This window comes from Zingiber officinale, chromosome 7B, assembly GCF_018446385.1.
Source record: "Zingiber officinale cultivar Zhangliang chromosome 7B, Zo_v1.1, whole genome shotgun sequence".
In the NCBI taxonomy this organism is placed as follows: domain Eukaryota; kingdom Viridiplantae; phylum Streptophyta; class Magnoliopsida; order Zingiberales; family Zingiberaceae; genus Zingiber; species Zingiber officinale.
In genome coordinates this window covers 109,144,649-109,162,289 of record NC_055999.1, presented here as the reverse complement: position 1 = coordinate 109,162,289, position 17,641 = coordinate 109,144,649, and the positions used below count along the sequence as shown (strand labels likewise).

The window sequence follows — 17,641 nt, the reverse complement described above, 5'->3', positions numbered from 1 at the left end:
ATGGCTGCGGCTCTTTGGGCACATAGATGTGGAGAAAGCAATGCATGAGATTTGTGATCGCAACTCTGCTCAATGCAATGCATGAGATTTGTGGATCATGAGGAGATTGTTGACTCTCCCTGTCAACATTAACAACCATGGAGACTGATCAAGGTCACTGGAATCACTGACTTGTTTAATGGAGTGCAGAAACAGAGGCCAACCTGCCAAGGGCAACCCCTAGTGTATTGTATTTTAGCTCACATTTCTTTTTTATAATTTATTTGTTCTAGAATAGTGCTCCCAAAATTTGGAGACTTAAATAAAGCCACTCACTCTTTCCTAAGCAGTGGTGTTTTATTTTATTTATGCAGATCTTGTAGGTTTAGCAGTTGAGTTAGTAGGGGGGCTATCGGGAGGTAGAATTTTTTGGATTATTTTTTATAGTTCAGGGGATGTGTTAGTTGTATTTATAATCAGATCATGATCGTAATCTCGCCGTAAATTATTGTGATCCCTTCATGGGTTCACCGTCCCCATCAGGTTATAGTTTTTGTTCGGAACGGACGGTCGGAGGACACCCTCGCTCGACGCCCAATAACCTGACCACTTATCCATCACCGGAAGCCTTCGGGCGGCCTCCGGCCATCCGTTCCAAACAAAAATTATAACCTGGTGGGGACGGTGAATCCAAGAAAGGATCACAATAATTTACGATCAGATCATGACCATAATCCAACTGTAAATAAGAGTAACATATCCCTTAGATCATAAAAACAGTGGTCCAACAAATTTGTGCTCGATTATCAAGGGCATAAATTATCCAAAGAATGCACAATGATAGGACAGATGTCTCATTCAATTTTTTTATTCATCAAAAGTTTTAAATAATATTTTATAAATCAAAAGTTTGATATCAATTATGTTATATTTTTATTTGATATATACATTTTTTTTTAGTAGGGTAAAAAGAGTATTTTATTTGATTTTTAGCGCCACTTATTCTAGTGATGGTTATGGTTGATGTAATACTGTGAAGTAATTTTTATAAAATTAGAATACTTTCAATTAAATTTGAGTAATTTAAATTAAGTTTTTAAAATGTATTTTGATATAAAATTCGATGTATAGTAATTTTATTTTATATTATAATTAATATTGAGAAAAAAAATTCTAAAATACGATACCAGAATAAATACATATAGAAAATCAAAGAATATTTAATTAATTATTATAAAATAAAATTTATTTAAATATAAATGAGAATGATAAAATAGAGTAAAATGTATTTAAGTATATACATGAAGACATAAGAAAATTTATAAAGTTACTCTATTTAAGTAGATAATAAGTTGATTATTGTTGTTGTTATAGCAATGAGATGGGTTGTTTTTTTTTATAAAAAATAAAAAATAAATAAATAAATAGTAAAGCATTTGGTTTCATGTTTTTGTAAAATGGAATTTCTACAAAATGCGTGTCAAAATAAAAAAAACAAAGAAAAAAAAGGATATTTTATTGTAATCAGTATCATTTTTTTCTTCGAACAAAAAATTTATTTTCAAATTTGTTTAAAGTAAAAAAAAAACATCCGACCTGCCGGATTCGAACCAGCGACCTAAGGATCACTGTGACAACTACAGTCCTCCGCTCTACCAACTGAGCTAAGGTCGGCTTTGCATAAAGTAGAGTTATTATATTATATATTTATTTACTAATCTATTTTCAAGTCAATATGACTAGATCTCACGGAATATTTACCAAGTCTCTTCCCTACAATAATCAGTATTCAAAGATAAAAGATTTGTAATTTATCTTTATAAATGATTATAAAATTTCTATAAATGATTATAAAATTGATCGACCATCCGAGATCAATGTATAATCTTTATACCATCAAAATCATTTACTATTATCTCATAACAAAAAGATAGTGTATTGATCGATTTAAAATCATCGTGATCTTGACATTCGACTAAAGATATTTACCAAAATGTATCTCTATTGTTTACTATTTTAATTATTAAAATCATTTAATTACATGAGAGAAAAATAAATAATTTAAAAATAATCATTAATAGTGCAACTACAAAAATTATGTTCATAGCAAAATAATATAATTTACTATTATATTTAAAATTAAAATTATATATAATTTTAAAATCAAAATGGAAGCATTCATTATCTTACATCGGTGACAGAATTTTGACAACTTAGCTCGTAAGAATTTCTCAAATTGTACATTGTTGAATGAACTCCTTTTATGTCTCCATTGCAATTCTTAATCACCTTCCACTCTTATATCTCCCAACTAATTGAAAAGTTTACATCTCAATTTGACAATTCCAACCTAACAAATTAGTAATTGCATTATTTATAGTACAACTTTATCCCCTCGGATGAGTCTAGTGGTTAACGTATGAGGTGTTGTCATCATGAGATCTGGGGTTCGAATCTCGACAAAGCCGAGGTAAATACCTCCATTATGTGCTAGTCACTATTCCAAAGGCTAGTAGTCATCCATGATTTACCTCCTCCATATTGACCCTAGGACATGTTGGCGGGGGCGCTGGGGGCGAGCGTATTCGCCTTTTGCCACCATGTACCTATAAGGTCTTAGAGTTGAAATTCGACATGTTCAAGCATGTCTTCCTCATACCTTGCCACTTATACTAATGGCTAGTAGTCACCCGTGATTTACCTCCTCAGTATTGGCTTAGGAACGGATTGACGGGAGCGTTGGGGGCGAGCGAATCAACTTTTGTCACATGTACATATGGATTATTGTCCCCTCGGGGAGGTACCGTGGTTGAGACATCGAATGTTGTCACCTGAGATCTTGGGGTCGAAATTTGACACTAGGGGTGAGCGAATCGCCTTTTACCAAATGTCACATGTGCTTATGAAATGTTTGCCTTGAGACAAGGTTAAATTAGTTACTGCAGGCAGAACTTGCTATAATGAGCAAGAGTCGATTCTTGACAAAGCTAAACGAATAATCCTCCTCCGCAGTGACTAACCACTGCTTCTCAATTTACCTTCTCATAAATGGTCATAGGATTGAGCGTGTAGGGCCACTGGGATGACATATTCCATCTTTTACTATAATGGTGGCAAAAGGTGAATACGCTCGCCCCCAGCGCTCCCGCCAACCCGTCCCAGGGTCAACATGGAGGAGGTAAATCACGAACGATTACTAGCCTTTGGAATATTAACTAGCACATAAGGGAGACATTTATCTCGACTTTGCCGAGATTTGAATCCTAGACCTTATGATGGTAACACCTCGCTAACCACTAGACCCATCCGAAGGGACTCCACCTTTTACTACAATGCACCTATGAAATACTTCTTTGTAAGGAGTTGATTATCATCATAATTTTGATTCTTCCTAACCCCAATGAAGTGATCTCTTACTCTGGTTCTTATGTTATCATTGATTTATCATCATGTTTACATTTGTATGTGAAACGAGGGGAGTCAATAGAACAACTTGCGCGCTTATGAACGAGCTCCACAACTTCTTTTTATCCACCTAGTTTTCGTATAATTTGAGTAAAATGTATTTTGCATTTTTCAGGATATGGTTTATAATGCAAGAAGTGCAAGGCTAGGTGGAATCAATTCCCATGCATGTTGAACTATGTCTAAGATCATTGAGAGTTGGAGTGCCAAAATCTACGATGGTAAATGGTAACCGAGTTGGAGTGTCAAGATTATCAAGATTGTCGTATTGTTTTTTGGATTGTGAATCACAAATTCAATTGTAGTTGCGTCATAGTCTTATTATGTCTTGAGGGTAAAAGCTCAATCAATTTGCCTTGAGAGACTCTAGTTCATACATGCATATAGCAAGCATGCCCATATGATAATCGTGCGTTAAATAAATTACAATGTAATGAGAAAAATGCTTTGATTAAGGAGCCAAAAATAGTTGCTCAAAATTATTAGAGGTTTTTGTAAAAACATTTTGGCGTAAAATTAAGCTCGATTTGGGTTAAATTGAACCGGGCAGTACTTGGGTCGAGATTTGTTTGGGTCTTCAAAACCCTTTTCCTTCACTCTGCTCTCGACTCTTTATCTCGATCCGATCAACCTTCGTCGTCGCCGCCGTCCGCCTGAGAGCTGCGCTTGTGCCAGCGCTGGTCGTCTGAGCCGCTGCACGCCGCCGTTTGTCCAGCCTTCGCCACCTGTCCAATTGCCCGCCGCCCCAAGCTCGTGCATTCTTCGGCAGGAACAGCCATTTTCTTCCGTGTTTCAACGCCGGAAGCTATGGCTTGAGACTGTGAGAACGTTTGCTCCTTTCGTGCGAGATCTTGTTTTCTTGCAGCACTACGGGAATTTTGTCAACACAGCATCACTGTAATACGTTGCTTTTCTCTGTTCTTTGTCTCTAGCAGCTTCAGGTGATCGAGTATATATAGGAGTGTCAAGGGCGTGCCCTTCGTCCACCCACAGTGGCGTGTTCCTCTTTTTCCAGTTAATCACCGCAAAGGTTGGTCCTTTTTTCATCGGTTGGACTCGTAAGGAAGGGTTATTACGTTATTGGCTATTTTTCTTGTAATTGCGTGATGATCAGAGCCTTGATAAATAAACTATTTGTGAAAATGATTTAAGATATTAAATTAATGAATTCTTATTAGAGTAATGAGGCTTAATTTTGGGGACTTGGTTTGTTGAATTGTTTCTACCTTTTTGTCAAGAAGATTGCTGTATTTAGGTTGCTTTTTTTACATTTAGCATATGCTGTATTACTTTCAATGAATTGTAAGTAACATGCAGTGCAACCATTTACGGATTACTCCAATGATTTAGGGCTTGGACATCTTATTGAACCAGAACCATAATTGCACAATCCTTGATCCAAAGACGAACTGTCGCAAGTCCAACACTTACCAAATGGGTTTAGATTTCTTCAGGGATAACACATTTCTTGTCCATGTAGTAGCGAGCACCAGCTCCGTCTCAGTTGCCACATCCTTAACTCATCCCCTCGACAGCCTTAAAACTCTCCTCCAGGTACCATTTCTGCCCTTGTTGCCTTTTATGCTAAATGATACTACCATTAATTTTGATAAATTTTATCCCTCTTTGTTGATCAAGTACATGTAACAGATTGCTGCAGGACCAAGCCAACAATTTAGTCTTTCTCAGGTGGTTGACAGGGTTCAAAAAGTCTCGGGATTATCAGGTACTGCTTGATCTAAATTCCTTATATTTTGAATTTAATCATATTAGATTATGGGTCTCTGATCAAGAAAGGTGGAGGATTGATGGTGCCAAGTATACTTTTTTGTTGAAAATACATTATAATAGTTACACCATATTATTACCTTACACTTATTATGCAAAGAGAATGAAAATTGATGTCTTTTTTTAACCAGATAGAATAAAATTTATATCTAATGGGAAGTAATGTTGGATTTAGGAGTTCATTGATTTACACCTACATCACAAGGACTGGAATAAAGCACCCAATGTAGGTATGAATCATCCAACGCTTAATTATTGAAAAGCTTTTGCATGTGGTCAATGGAGGTGTTGACATGTTGGGTGTTGGATACGGGAACAAGGATGCAGATGAAAGCTCTAAGTATCAAGTATTCACACAATATTCATCACCCTTTTTACACCTTGTTGCTTGCCATCTAATGCAAAGTAATTGGATTTTTCATCACATTCAAGTGAATTTTATGGCATGACCAAGACATGATAGGAAACCAATGTGCTAACAAGCAAACTAAGGAAAATGCCTCGGAATGACTTGAACACTACAATTTATATAGACAGACAAATGTATTAGTGCATTATGGGCTTTTAGTTTATCTCTGCCATTATTGCCTATGATTTCCTCATTGGATTCTTATTTTGTTTATTTTTAAAGTGTATTTCTTTTGCCCCCGTTACAGGTTTATACAGTGGTCTTGGATGGTCTATAGTTGGCAATTTATTGGGCTTGGGAGGGCGTTTTGGAACATATGAGATTTTAACTGCTTACTACAAAGGTACCTTACTTAAAGTTTTAAGAAGAATATTTAGCCAGCTAATAACTTGATTATAGTTATGCAAGAATACATGGTATATTCTTTATTTTGCAGTCTCTTGTCTATTGTGCTAACTGAGATATAGCCATACAGGTGAGTAAAGAAATATATATCGTATTGTCGATCAAATAGGAATACAACGTGTGTATTTATAGACCTTGGATTGACTACCTAAAAATTAGGACCTTGGAAAGAGGAATGGTAAATATGGCTGTCTGTTTGAAGTGGAATCGTTTTAGAAGGTGGTGAAGAATTTAAGAAATATAGTGTAGTCATAAAGATGATAAAATTTTAGAAGTGAGAGTAGTTGCAACAAAATATAGTGTAGTCATAAAGACTCGTTTGCTACTGCATGATTCCTTGGGATTGATGAATATTCACTAACTTTGTGACCTATTTAAAGTTCATAATTTGGTAATTATTTCTAGATTTTTACACTTATGAATATTGAGCCTCATAATAAAGCATGCAAGAAACTTTATTTAGTTTGTGGTGCAATTTTCTCTTTTTTTCCATATTTATAACCACAACAAAGAAGTCATGAGACCTAACTATATAAGATCAGCTACAAGGTCTTGTCTCAAAATCGAGCTTTATCGGTTATATAGCTACTAATGTCCATATTTTTAAAGTAACTTTCAATTGTGTTAAATGTTATTTATAGTGTTTTTTATTCTTTGTGCCTTCTATTTTAATTAATTCAACTTGTTTAATTATGGAGTTTACATGTTATCTAATGTGTCCACATCATCTTAATCTGCTTTCTCTAATTTATCATCAAATGAAGTACACCTAACTGCTTATGGACAATAGTATTTTCTCTCTCATAATTTAATATATTCATCTTATCATTCTTCCATTATGCTAACCCTGTGCGCGTGTTGTTTCCTAACTGCCATTTACTTTGCCCCATATGAATGACTAACCATAATTTACCCATAAAGCATGTTCATCACTCTTTTCTTTTCTTGTCTCTTTCTGGTTAATCATCTCTTCCTTAAGTGCCATCTTTTGGCATAAATACTGAGCTACTTTAGCTAAATAAATAGTGATATGTTTTCTCTTAGCCATCTGCATTTTGTGTCTCTTGAGTAGTTTAGCCATTAAGATGTCAACATGACTGATAGAATTTCTTTCGTATTTAACTAGCAGACATCCCTAATTATCTCATTGCAAGATTATGCTTTGGAAATTTTGACAATGTACTACAGTTCAACTAGCCTCGCCTCATACAATATCACTCTAGATGTGGCAGATTATTTGACTGTCGATCACATTTTATATAATTTCTGGATAATGAATTGAATGCGAATATCAATTGTCGAATGCCGTATGAGTATTCAATTTCCTTTAATGTAAACTCTTATTTTGTGTTGGTTGTTTTTGGCAGATGGAAGAAAGAGCAGCCATGTCTACATTCACGAGGCTCTTTTAGCAGGACTAACAGCAGGTGCTGTTGAAGCTGTTGTGTGCACTCCTTTTGAACTTCTTAAACATAGGAGACAGGTCTACTCAGCTTCTTATATAAAAAGCTCTGGTTCTGCAGTGGTTATGCCAAAATCGTCAACCCTTGTTTCAAAACTACTACCAGGCTATACCCCTAATGTCAACTCATGGAATTATACTATTGGTCTCTTGTCCACTCTTCCTACCAATATCAATACCACTCATGGAGATATGCTTGGTGCACTTAAGCAATGCCCATGGTTGCTGACTGGCTCTGGGAGACCTCCACTTGCTTCTGAGGTTAGAGAACCATCTAAAATTGTATCTCTGGAAGGATGGAATGCTTTATGGAAAGGACTTAGACCTGCGATAACTCAAAAATGTGTTTATGGTGGATTTTTCTTTTCTACTTGGCAATTCTTGTACTTAGCGATGCTTGATTGGAATTCTCGTGATATGAACCCACCACCCAGGTATGTCAATGGATATCTTTTAAAGATATGCAGAATGTTTCTGACATTTGTCTTAGTTTGTTCATTTGTGTGGTTGGTGTATTAGAAGATCGTGTATAATCAGCTCCTGGGTTTCTGAAAATTAGATTGTGTATATTGGTGTATGTTCTGGTGTCAAGGGTTCATTTTGTGTGACCTAATCATTAAGGTTTTGATCTCAGAGTTGTCTTTGTTGCATCAGGAAAAAAAATCATGCAATATTTTTATTGAATTTTCCATAGCTAGGGTATGGAATTAACACTTATGTTAACTGGTTGTCCATCCATGTTGAACTAACAGGTTACATAGTTTAAATATGTTGCATTATTATTCTAACTATGTGCTGCTGCAAACATCCATTCAGTCAGATTAAGGGCAGCCCGATACACGAAACTCCCGTCAATGCAGGTCCTGTGGAAGGGGTCATAAAAGAGAGATTTGGTTTCTTGTCAGTTGTCATAGATAAATCTAGAGTGGTAGACCTCTTAGAGATCAAGTATTACACTTAAAGCTGATTGAATAAGAGTGCCCAATAGAGTTCGATCTTTACATCTTGTCATAGGTCATATTGGACTCCACACACTTAAATTTATAGTATCAAGTTGTTTATTAAACTGGTGTTTCACTCATCTGTTCATTCTTTGGTAATTATGGCCTCCACGGGCTTAGCTAAGATGGTAAGTGGATGACAGATTTGTCCAAAGAGCTAAGGGTCGAATCCCTGGGCTAGCAGGGCGTAAATCCGTGCACCGCGGCACAACTCACCCTCCCATCCATCTTACCTCTCACTCACCGTGATTTACTTCCCTCATGATGGTCCTAGGGCGGGCTGACCGGGGGGTTGGGGTGAGCGTAATTGCCTTTTGCCCAATTCTTTGGTAATTATGGACTCTGTTTGCTTCAACCTCAAGTTTTTGTGGATTCTTCTCCATTTCTTTACAACTCGTATAATATCCAATCGTTGTAGTTTGATCAGATTGCAAGCACCAATTGGATCTACATTATTCATGCATAAAGAACAAAGGTTAGAATTGGAAGTTGTGAGAAAAAGTTTCTTCTTTTTGTAAGTGGAGAAAAAAAGTTCTTAAAAGTTATTTTTTTGCGGAATTTAGCTATTACTATTGTTAGATAAAATAGGACGGCATAACCAAGTCTGTTGCTTGCTTCTATATAAAGATAAGTTATGCCTGTAGGGCATGAGTACATAAGTTTTAATCCTATTTTGGATAAAGGAAGACTGTTAGTACGTAGTTCTTAACTTAATGCCTCTTCATCCTACCTTCAATGCACATTGTGTATATCTCTTGCACCTCTAGAAGGAGCTTGCTTATGAACTCCCTTATGTAAACCTGATCTCTCACCTGAGTGCACCCTCGCCACTTTTGTTAGAAGAATTGACACATCTTGAGCATCCTATAGCCCAAGGCAACTATTTTTTATTTGTGTATATAGAGTAGAGAATACAACTTATGTTTCTATAGCCTTAGGCATAACTAATTTTTTAATAGGTCTTGAGATTAGGTTTATTATTCATACTTTATTTATCAGTTGCGAAAGACTAGACTTATACCCATAGTGTGAATTACTTTGAGATGTTCATCATTGCTGCTAATCTCAACTCATTTCATGTTTTGTTTTCCCTGACAATAGATCAGAGTTAGTAGATTCAGATGGGTGTTAAAAATATTTTACTATATACCTTTTTGAAAAAAATTATTTGGAGCAACCTACATATACCATTTGTTTATAGATGAGGAATTTTGGAACACAGTTGATACCCAGTTTGAAAATATTTTTATTTGCTTATATAGGGTAGAGGACACAACTCATGTATCTATAGACCTAGGCATAACTATTTTTATAGTAACTAGTCATGAGATTAGGCTCATTACTCATACTTTATTTATCAGTTGCAAAAGACTAGACTTATATCCATAGTGTGAATTACTTCGAGATGTTCTTCATTGCTGCTAATCTCAACTCGTTTCATGTTTTGTTTTCCCTGACAATAGATCAGAGTTAGTAGATTGGTTGCCAAAGATATTTTCCTGAGCACCTTTCTAAAAAGGTTTTTTTGGAACAACCTCCATAATGTTTGGAGTAGACTAGAGCATGTAAACTTAAACAACATCTATGATCTTAAGCAAAATTCTCTAATTAGGTTTGCGAAGTTTTGCTAGGAGATCATTCAAGTCGGTTGCAAGTGTTGCAAAGTGGACCATTTTGTCTTTGCTTGGCATAACACCACTGGCAGTATAATTCAGATAGTTGATGTCAATAACATTCTTTTAAAAAGAAGTTATATCTAAGGTCACATGCACAAAAAACTAATTCGAAGGTTGAATTTATTATTGAAGTTTTACAATGATGCTATTTTATCTAGTGAAAGTTACCTATAATTATGAAGGGACGACTTTATCTCAAATAAGATATGCAATGAATCCTTGGAAGAAGTTGATACACTTGGTTGGAAACCAATAGAGTTAACTGGAAATTTCCAAATAATAATGTTGTAGATGATTTTGAAGACTATGCTCGTTGTCAAATACTTGCGGGCAAAATAATATATCTCACAGTTATCAAACTAGATATATTATCTGTAGTTGTTTTTATGAGTCACTTTATGTAAAAGCTTGAGAAGTGCTGTTAAGAAGCAATTTAAAGAATTTTGCATGTATTAAAGGATCTGTGGGATAGACGTACTGTAGAAGAAGCTTGGACACTTGAGCATTAGTTCTTTTACCAATTTTGATTTTGCTGCTTTTGCTACTGATAGACCTCCACTTTTGAATTTTGTGCATACGATTGGGGGCAACTTAGTAACATGGAAAAGTCAAAAAAAAAAAAAAGGAAAAAATTTGGCTTCTAGTGTGATGATCTGCTAAAGCACACTATTAAGCTATGACAAATTTGTGAGATAATACAGATGAACTCCTTGATGAGCTGGATTTATAAGTACTGAATCTTCTGATATGAATGTAACTGTCAAGCAAGGGTGTCTACGTTTTAAATAATCTAATATTTTATGAATGTGCTTAACAAATGGAGGTTGTCTGCCATTTTATTTGAGATGTTGTTGTGTCCAAGAAGACCAACATGTCATCTACTTGGTGAACAAATTGCCGAAAGTTTTATCAAGTAATTTATTGCAACTCAAGTTCTGTTTCAATGTAACAACTAACAAGTGATAATGTGGTCCAAGGCATAACCTACTTTTGCTGCCTTATTTGTCAATAAAATTAGTTATGCCTAGAGACTATAAATACACAAGCTGTAATTTTATTTTGGATATGAAAAATAAGAGGATACTTAATTCTTAACTACTATCATCCATAATATTCATATAAGGAATGCTTATGTTATCAAAGCTTCAGTTTGTTAGTAGCATGATAGTGCATTTTCATTTCATTTTTTCTCTAATGTATTCAGGTCAATTGATGAAATTGATCCTGTATCCCCACTTGCTTCAAGCCTTGCTGCTGGCTTTTCGGGAGCTTTAGCTGCTGCTGCTTCTCATTCATTTGACACTGCTAAAACTCGGTCCCAGAGTATAGTCATACCTAAGGTACAAATTCATTGGACATAAATTTGCTAACAATTTACTTCGGATGTCACTATTTGAGCTCTTATAATGTTTGCGCGTTACATTATTTGCTATGAAGTTGATGGCAGAATACAAGTTCTACTATGCAAGTAAATTCATAGTTCTAAAAAATTGCTGATAACCATCTTGATTGACCATGGTGGATTGCATCGTCTGTGTTCAATATGATATTTGCCGATAAATTGAACACATCACTGTAATCCACCCAATCCTTGTAGGAAAATCAACAATCCCATACAACTCACTTAAAATCAAGTGTAAATGGATTGACATCAGTTAACAAATAATTGAAAAAAAAATCTGGAATTTAAATAATTACGAACACTGCTTCAAGCCTTGCTGCTGGCTTTTCTGGAGCTTTAACTGGTGCTGCTTTCTCATTCATTTGATACTGCTAGTATTAATTGCCAAAATACAGCAACCTTGAACAATGGCCATGTTTCTGTCATGTCTTTTTTTTTAATCATAATTTAGAGAAATTTAATACTCTCGCTAAACCTTATAATTGTCAACCTGCTCAGTAAGCCACTTATCCATATCTTATTCATTCATTATGTGTATGTAATATGATGGTACAAATATTAAGTTGACTATTTTTTTGGCAGTATATTGCCATGGAAAGAAAGCTCTTGAGATGGGAAGCTCCAGGAAATTGGCTAGAGAGAGTTGCCGGAATGTCTCCTGCTGACAGGAACATTATGTTTCGCGGACTGTGGCCGCGAGTGCTCTGCTGTGGAATTTCATCCTTCGTTTTTGTCGGCAGCTATCTATTAACTGTCGATTATTTGTTATGACCCTACATGAATATGATTGGATCTTGACTTAAGAAACTGCTCTGCATCAGGCAAATCAGCTAGTTTGTACGTGGACAGGGAAACAATACCAATACCAAATAAAGATATCTCAGATGGTCAATAGCTCAACCATGAGCAAACGCAGCCATTGTATTTCAGAAATTGCTAGTTTTTCTAAACATTTAATAAATTTGCATTTATTAATATTTTTTTTGTAATATTTCCTTTTCTTGTTGGCAATGACCAGACATCTTTTGAGTAAGAACAAATCCTTTTCAAGTAGCAAGGCGGAATCATCCCTGTCCTAAATTGAATCAACAAAGGTCTCTTTTTCTTTTTTAAATTTTTGTTGGCTACGTTATGATATTGCACTATGGATATCTGCCTATTTGTATTTATGTCATACATATTATAAATTCACATGTTACAAATTTGCAAAAAAGTTAAGTTAAAACGTACCACGGCAATTAGATTTGATTGAAGCATGATAATTTTAGAAGCTTATGTAACAACAATGAAGCTTTATTTCATTAGATATAGATAAAGTTGACTATATAGATTTTTTTTATATTATTAGATATTATTTTTTATTATATATTATTATTTATATTTAAATAAATTTTATTTTATTTTTTATTATTAATTAAGTTTTTTAGATTTTTTTTCTTATTTAATGTACATATTTATTAAAGTTTTATATTGCATAACTGAAATATGTATTGATTGTTAAAATATATGTATGTATAATTTTATACCTATTTTTCATAGTTTTTTAGTTTTTATATTTACTTTGACATCCTTATTTCGGTAATTTTCATTTTCCACTTACGAGCTTGAGTTATAGTCTAATATTTAACTCTATATAACATGATTTAATTAAAAGTATTTTAATCGCTCAATGTTTTTTTAAAATTTTTCATTTCAATCATTCTACGTATATTTTAAATAAATTATTTTTTGCAATTTCTTCGTTTTAAAAAAAATTATTAAAATTATATTATTACGTCTAATATTATTAAATTTAAATTTAATATATTTTATTTTAACTTTAATAAATTTTAAATATTAATATCATCTGTGGTGTTGCTCCGCGAGAAACTCAAGAACAACTTTGCCAATATACTTACAAGGGAATTTTCAGACAGTGATAATACCCTCTCCCCGCTGCTGTGCCCTTTATACAATTCTTTTTGACCTTTCATCTTCCTCCCACATCCACATTTATTACAAAGGAGTTACGAAGGATTAAGTAAATACAAGAAATTAATTATTGAGGCTATAATAAATGTGCATAACGTATTAATAAATGTGTATAACGTATTCTTTGCTTGGTTGCCCATTCGAATTCCTTTCGCATTGATGAGCTTTCGCATCAATGAGCTAATGATGAGCATTTAGTGATGGTGGACCAATAATGAGTATTTAATGTACTTAATCATGGCATCCTGATTGATGATTCTTCATACCTATACGGGTCATGATGAGTCCGTCCAAGTGGTGAGTCGGGTCATGATGCTCTGGAGAGAACTTGTAAGAGGGGCTTCGATATGTGAGTCAGATTGAGCCGGATGGAACCCCTCGGATTGTTACTCATCCGAACGGATCTCAATCTACTTTGATTTTGATTTTGATTTGACTGCCACTTCATTTGGTATGCTGACCTAGTGATGCCACGTGGCACATCTTATGGAATGCCACAATATCATATTTTGGATATGTCCATAAAATGATAGAAATTTAAAATTGATCATTGATATAATATTATTAATACACGAAATATTTTAGATAATCCGTCTGTTTTATATACTGCTGGGAATCAATCATCCATCTTCAATAAAGCTGAGAAGGGTGCAATAAATAATTAAGAAAATAATAAAAATAGAAAGAGTGCAAGCGGACAAGTTATATAAATTTAACATGGCAATCAATCATCCATCTTCAATAAAGCCATTTCAATTACATTTCTTCTTTCATTCTTTGTTCTCAATGATAATTTTACTGTAAGCACATGGCAAAAAAAAGGACACGAAGCAAGCTCCAGCGGCTGCTTCAATGGTTGGGGCGGTTGTGAAGGCGGCCCGCAAGTGCACCGGCCAGTGGCCGTAGCGACGACAAGAAGAACAACGTACAACCAATCTTTCTATCTTCAATGTACGACTATGTGAAAGGAAATTTGCAGGCAGAGTGCCTCCGCTAGTCCGCCCAAGATTAATACGGAGGAGGAAATAAATCACGATAGGCAAGTGGATGAACGGATGAGTTATATGGGATAATAATGGGAGAGTGCTTCTGCGTCCGTTTGCTTCATCTTTTCGGCTGCTTCTCTCTCTCTATCACCATGGTAGTGTTGGGAGTAAACCCGTTACAATCTGTGTGATTGTCTCATAAACTCTTTTCCACACTTCTGAGTGAGTACCAGAGTCACAAGAACTTATAATTAAGTAGGTTTGAGCTGATAATCTCAAACTGTCGACTCTAGCGAGCCGAGCCACACGCCGAGTAGATGAGTCATGGACACCGTGAGTTGTCGAACGACGCCACATTGCTGACAGGATGTCGAGAGCTGCAACACGAACTCAGAGTGGATGCCGAGTCCAGCAGAGCGCTGTCTCCTTAAAACAGATTCGGCCCCTCCGCGGTGCTCAGAGGCTTATGTGGACGTCTGTTTCCCAGGATAAAACGGCAAAATCACGGAGTCACAAAGAGTGACTATGTCATCTTGTGCCTCTATGTAGATGACATACTTATCATTGGGAGTAATGATAAGATAATCAAATCCATAAAAGATATGTTGAACTCAAGATTTGGCATGAAAGATATGGGGCTAGCTGATGTGATTCTAGGAATCAAAATTCATAGAACGACAGAAGGACTTGTTCTTAGTCAGTCCCATTACGTGGACAAGATTCTTGAGAAATTCACCAAGGGTGATACTGCGTTGGCACGAACGCCGATAGATACTAGTCAACATCTATCGAAAAATCGAGGTGAAAGTATCTCGCAGATAGAGTACTCTCGAGTTATTGGAAGTTTGATGTACTTGATGAGTTGTACTCGACCAGACTTGGCCTACGCAGTAAGCAAACTGAGTAGATACACGAGTAATCCCGGTGTTCAGCACTGGAAATGAATAACAAGAGTACTGAGGTACTTAAGGTATACTCGTGAATATGGACTGCACTATTCGAGATTCATGGCATTATCGAATTTCTCATGCCACTGCTTTGATGCTTGTTTCAAGCCATACAATGACTTCACCAATCTACAGACCTTGTGTTTCTGTCCTGACACAGAAAACCCCTCAGGTTGGTTCATATAGATTTCCTCTTCTAAATCCCCGTTTAGAAAGGCTGTCTTTACATCCATTTGATGTATTTCGAGATTCCATAGAGCAGCGATAGCCAACAATACTCTAATAGAAGTTATTCTAGATACCGGAGAGTATGTATCGAAATAATCAAGGCATTCTTGTTGTCGGTATCCTTTGATTACCAATCTAGCCTTGTATTTATCGATTGTGTCATCTGACTTCATTTTCCTCTTGAAAATCTACTTGCACCCTAGTGGTTTACTTCCCGGAGGAAGATCCACGAGTTCCCAAGTGTGGATTTGCAAGATAGAATCTATCTCAGATGCAATTGCCTCTCTCCAGTGAGGCCCATCAGACGAGCTTACTGCTTCTGAGTAACTCCGGGGTTCACTTTCCAGTATGAAAGTGATAAAATCCGATCCGTAGGATTTTTCTACTCGAGCTCGTTTACTCCGTCTAAGCTCAACCTCCATTGGTTCAGCATCTTTTTCTTCGTCTTGTGTTTCATATGTCCATTTTGAGGAGCTAGCATCCTCTCGGGTCTTAAAAGGAAATACATGCTCAAAGAACGAGGCATTTCTCGATTCGATTATCGAGTTCTTGTGTATCTCCGGTATGTGTGATTCATACACACAAAATCTATACGCAGCGCTGTTTTGTGCATATCCAATAAATATGCAATCAACAGTCTTTGGTCATATCTTAATCCTTTTCGGATCAGGTACCAACACTTTGGCAAGACACCCCCACATTCGTAAATATTTGTAGGACGGTTGTCTTCCATTCCACAACTCATAAGGGCTCTTATCTATTTTCTTCCGGGGCACCTTATTTAAAAGGTAATTAGCTGTTAACACAGCTTCCCCCCACATGGACTCTGGCAATCCAGAGTTTAATGGAAGAGCATTCATCATCTCCTTAAGCGTTCGATTCTTTCGCTTAGCAACTCCGTTTTGCTGAGGGGTATATGGAGCTGTTGTTTCGTGTTTGATCCAATGTTCAGCACACAACTCAGCGAATGGCGATACGTATTCACCGCCTCGATCACTTCGGACCACCTTAATCTTTCTATTACGCTGGTTTTCAACCTCATTTTTATAGAGAGCGAATTTCTCTATAGCTTCATCCTTACTTTTGAGCAGATACACATAACAGTATTTTGTGTTATCATCTACAAAAGTGATGAAATATTTATTACCACCACGTGTTGGCGTACTTTTTAGGTCGCACACATCTGTGTGGATTAGGTCAAGTGGTTCATTATTTCTTTCAATCTGTTGAAAGGATGACCTTGTCATTTTCGCTTCAACACAAATCTCACACTTGTGTTTTGGGTCAAGGTGGAATGTAGGTATGCTTTGCATGTTTATTAATCTACGCAATACATCGTAGTTAACATGTCCTAGTCTACCATGCCACAAACACGAAGACTCAAGCATATAAATGGAAGAGCTTTCACTTTTATTTATCTTGAGCCTAATGGCCATTACATTGAGCTTAAACAGCCCATCAGTACATAGCCTCTTCCTATAAACACTCCATTTTTGGACAATACAACTCTGTCCGACTCAAAAATAATGCGAAAGCCATGCTTGCTCAACAGTGAGCCGGATACTAGATTCTTTCGAATCTCCGGAACATACAACACATTGTTTAGAGTGAGATCCTTGCCCGAGGTCATTTTCAGCACCACTTTTCCTTTGCCTATGACGTCCGAGGTTGCTGAGTTCCCCATGAACAGTTTATCTCAAGTGACTTCTTCGAAGTTGTGGAGCAGTTCTTTGTTGCAGCACACATGTCTGGTGGCTCCAGTATCAATCCACCATTGCTGAGGATTGGAACCTATTAGGTTCATTTCAGAGATCATGGCACAGAGATCCATATCCTGTTCTCCTACCAGGTTGGTCTCAGGCTTTTTCTTCTTTGGCCTTTTACAGTCTGAAGCCTTGTGACCCATACGATCACAATTGTAG

General features: G+C 36.0%; 1 protein-coding gene and 1 non-coding gene across 4 annotated transcripts; one reads left to right on the top strand and one right to left on the bottom strand.

Moving 5' to 3' along the window:
* Window positions 1-1,569: 1,569 nt before the first annotated feature.
* On the bottom strand, window positions 1,570-1,653 carry TRNAY-GUA. The gene is given in 2 exon segments: window positions 1,570-1,605; window positions 1,617-1,653. It is a non-coding gene; the product is annotated as a tRNA-Tyr (tRNA).
* Window positions 1,654-3,989: 2,336 nt separating this feature from the next.
* LOC122006838 (S-adenosylmethionine mitochondrial carrier protein-like) lies at window positions 3,990-12,644 on the top strand. 3 transcript variants are annotated; one of them, XM_042562490.1, is made up of 9 exons: window positions 3,990-4,264; window positions 4,380-4,474; window positions 4,795-4,998; window positions 5,095-5,170; window positions 5,889-5,984; window positions 7,414-7,473; window positions 7,570-7,942; window positions 11,390-11,525; window positions 12,170-12,644. In XM_042562490.1, the coding sequence occupies exons 3-9, from the start codon at window positions 4,879-4,881 to the stop codon at window positions 12,356-12,358; spliced, it is 1,050 nt and encodes a 349-aa protein (XP_042418424.1). In that variant the 5' UTR covers window positions 3,990-4,264; window positions 4,380-4,474; window positions 4,795-4,878; the 3' UTR covers window positions 12,359-12,644. The 3 variants fall into 3 exon arrangements, with proteins under 3 accessions (XP_042418424.1, XP_042418422.1, XP_042418423.1); XM_042562488.1 differs by having other exon boundaries at window positions 7,414-7,942; XM_042562489.1 differs by having other exon boundaries at window positions 4,377-4,474; window positions 7,414-7,942.
* Window positions 12,645-17,641: the final 4,997 nt, after the last annotated feature.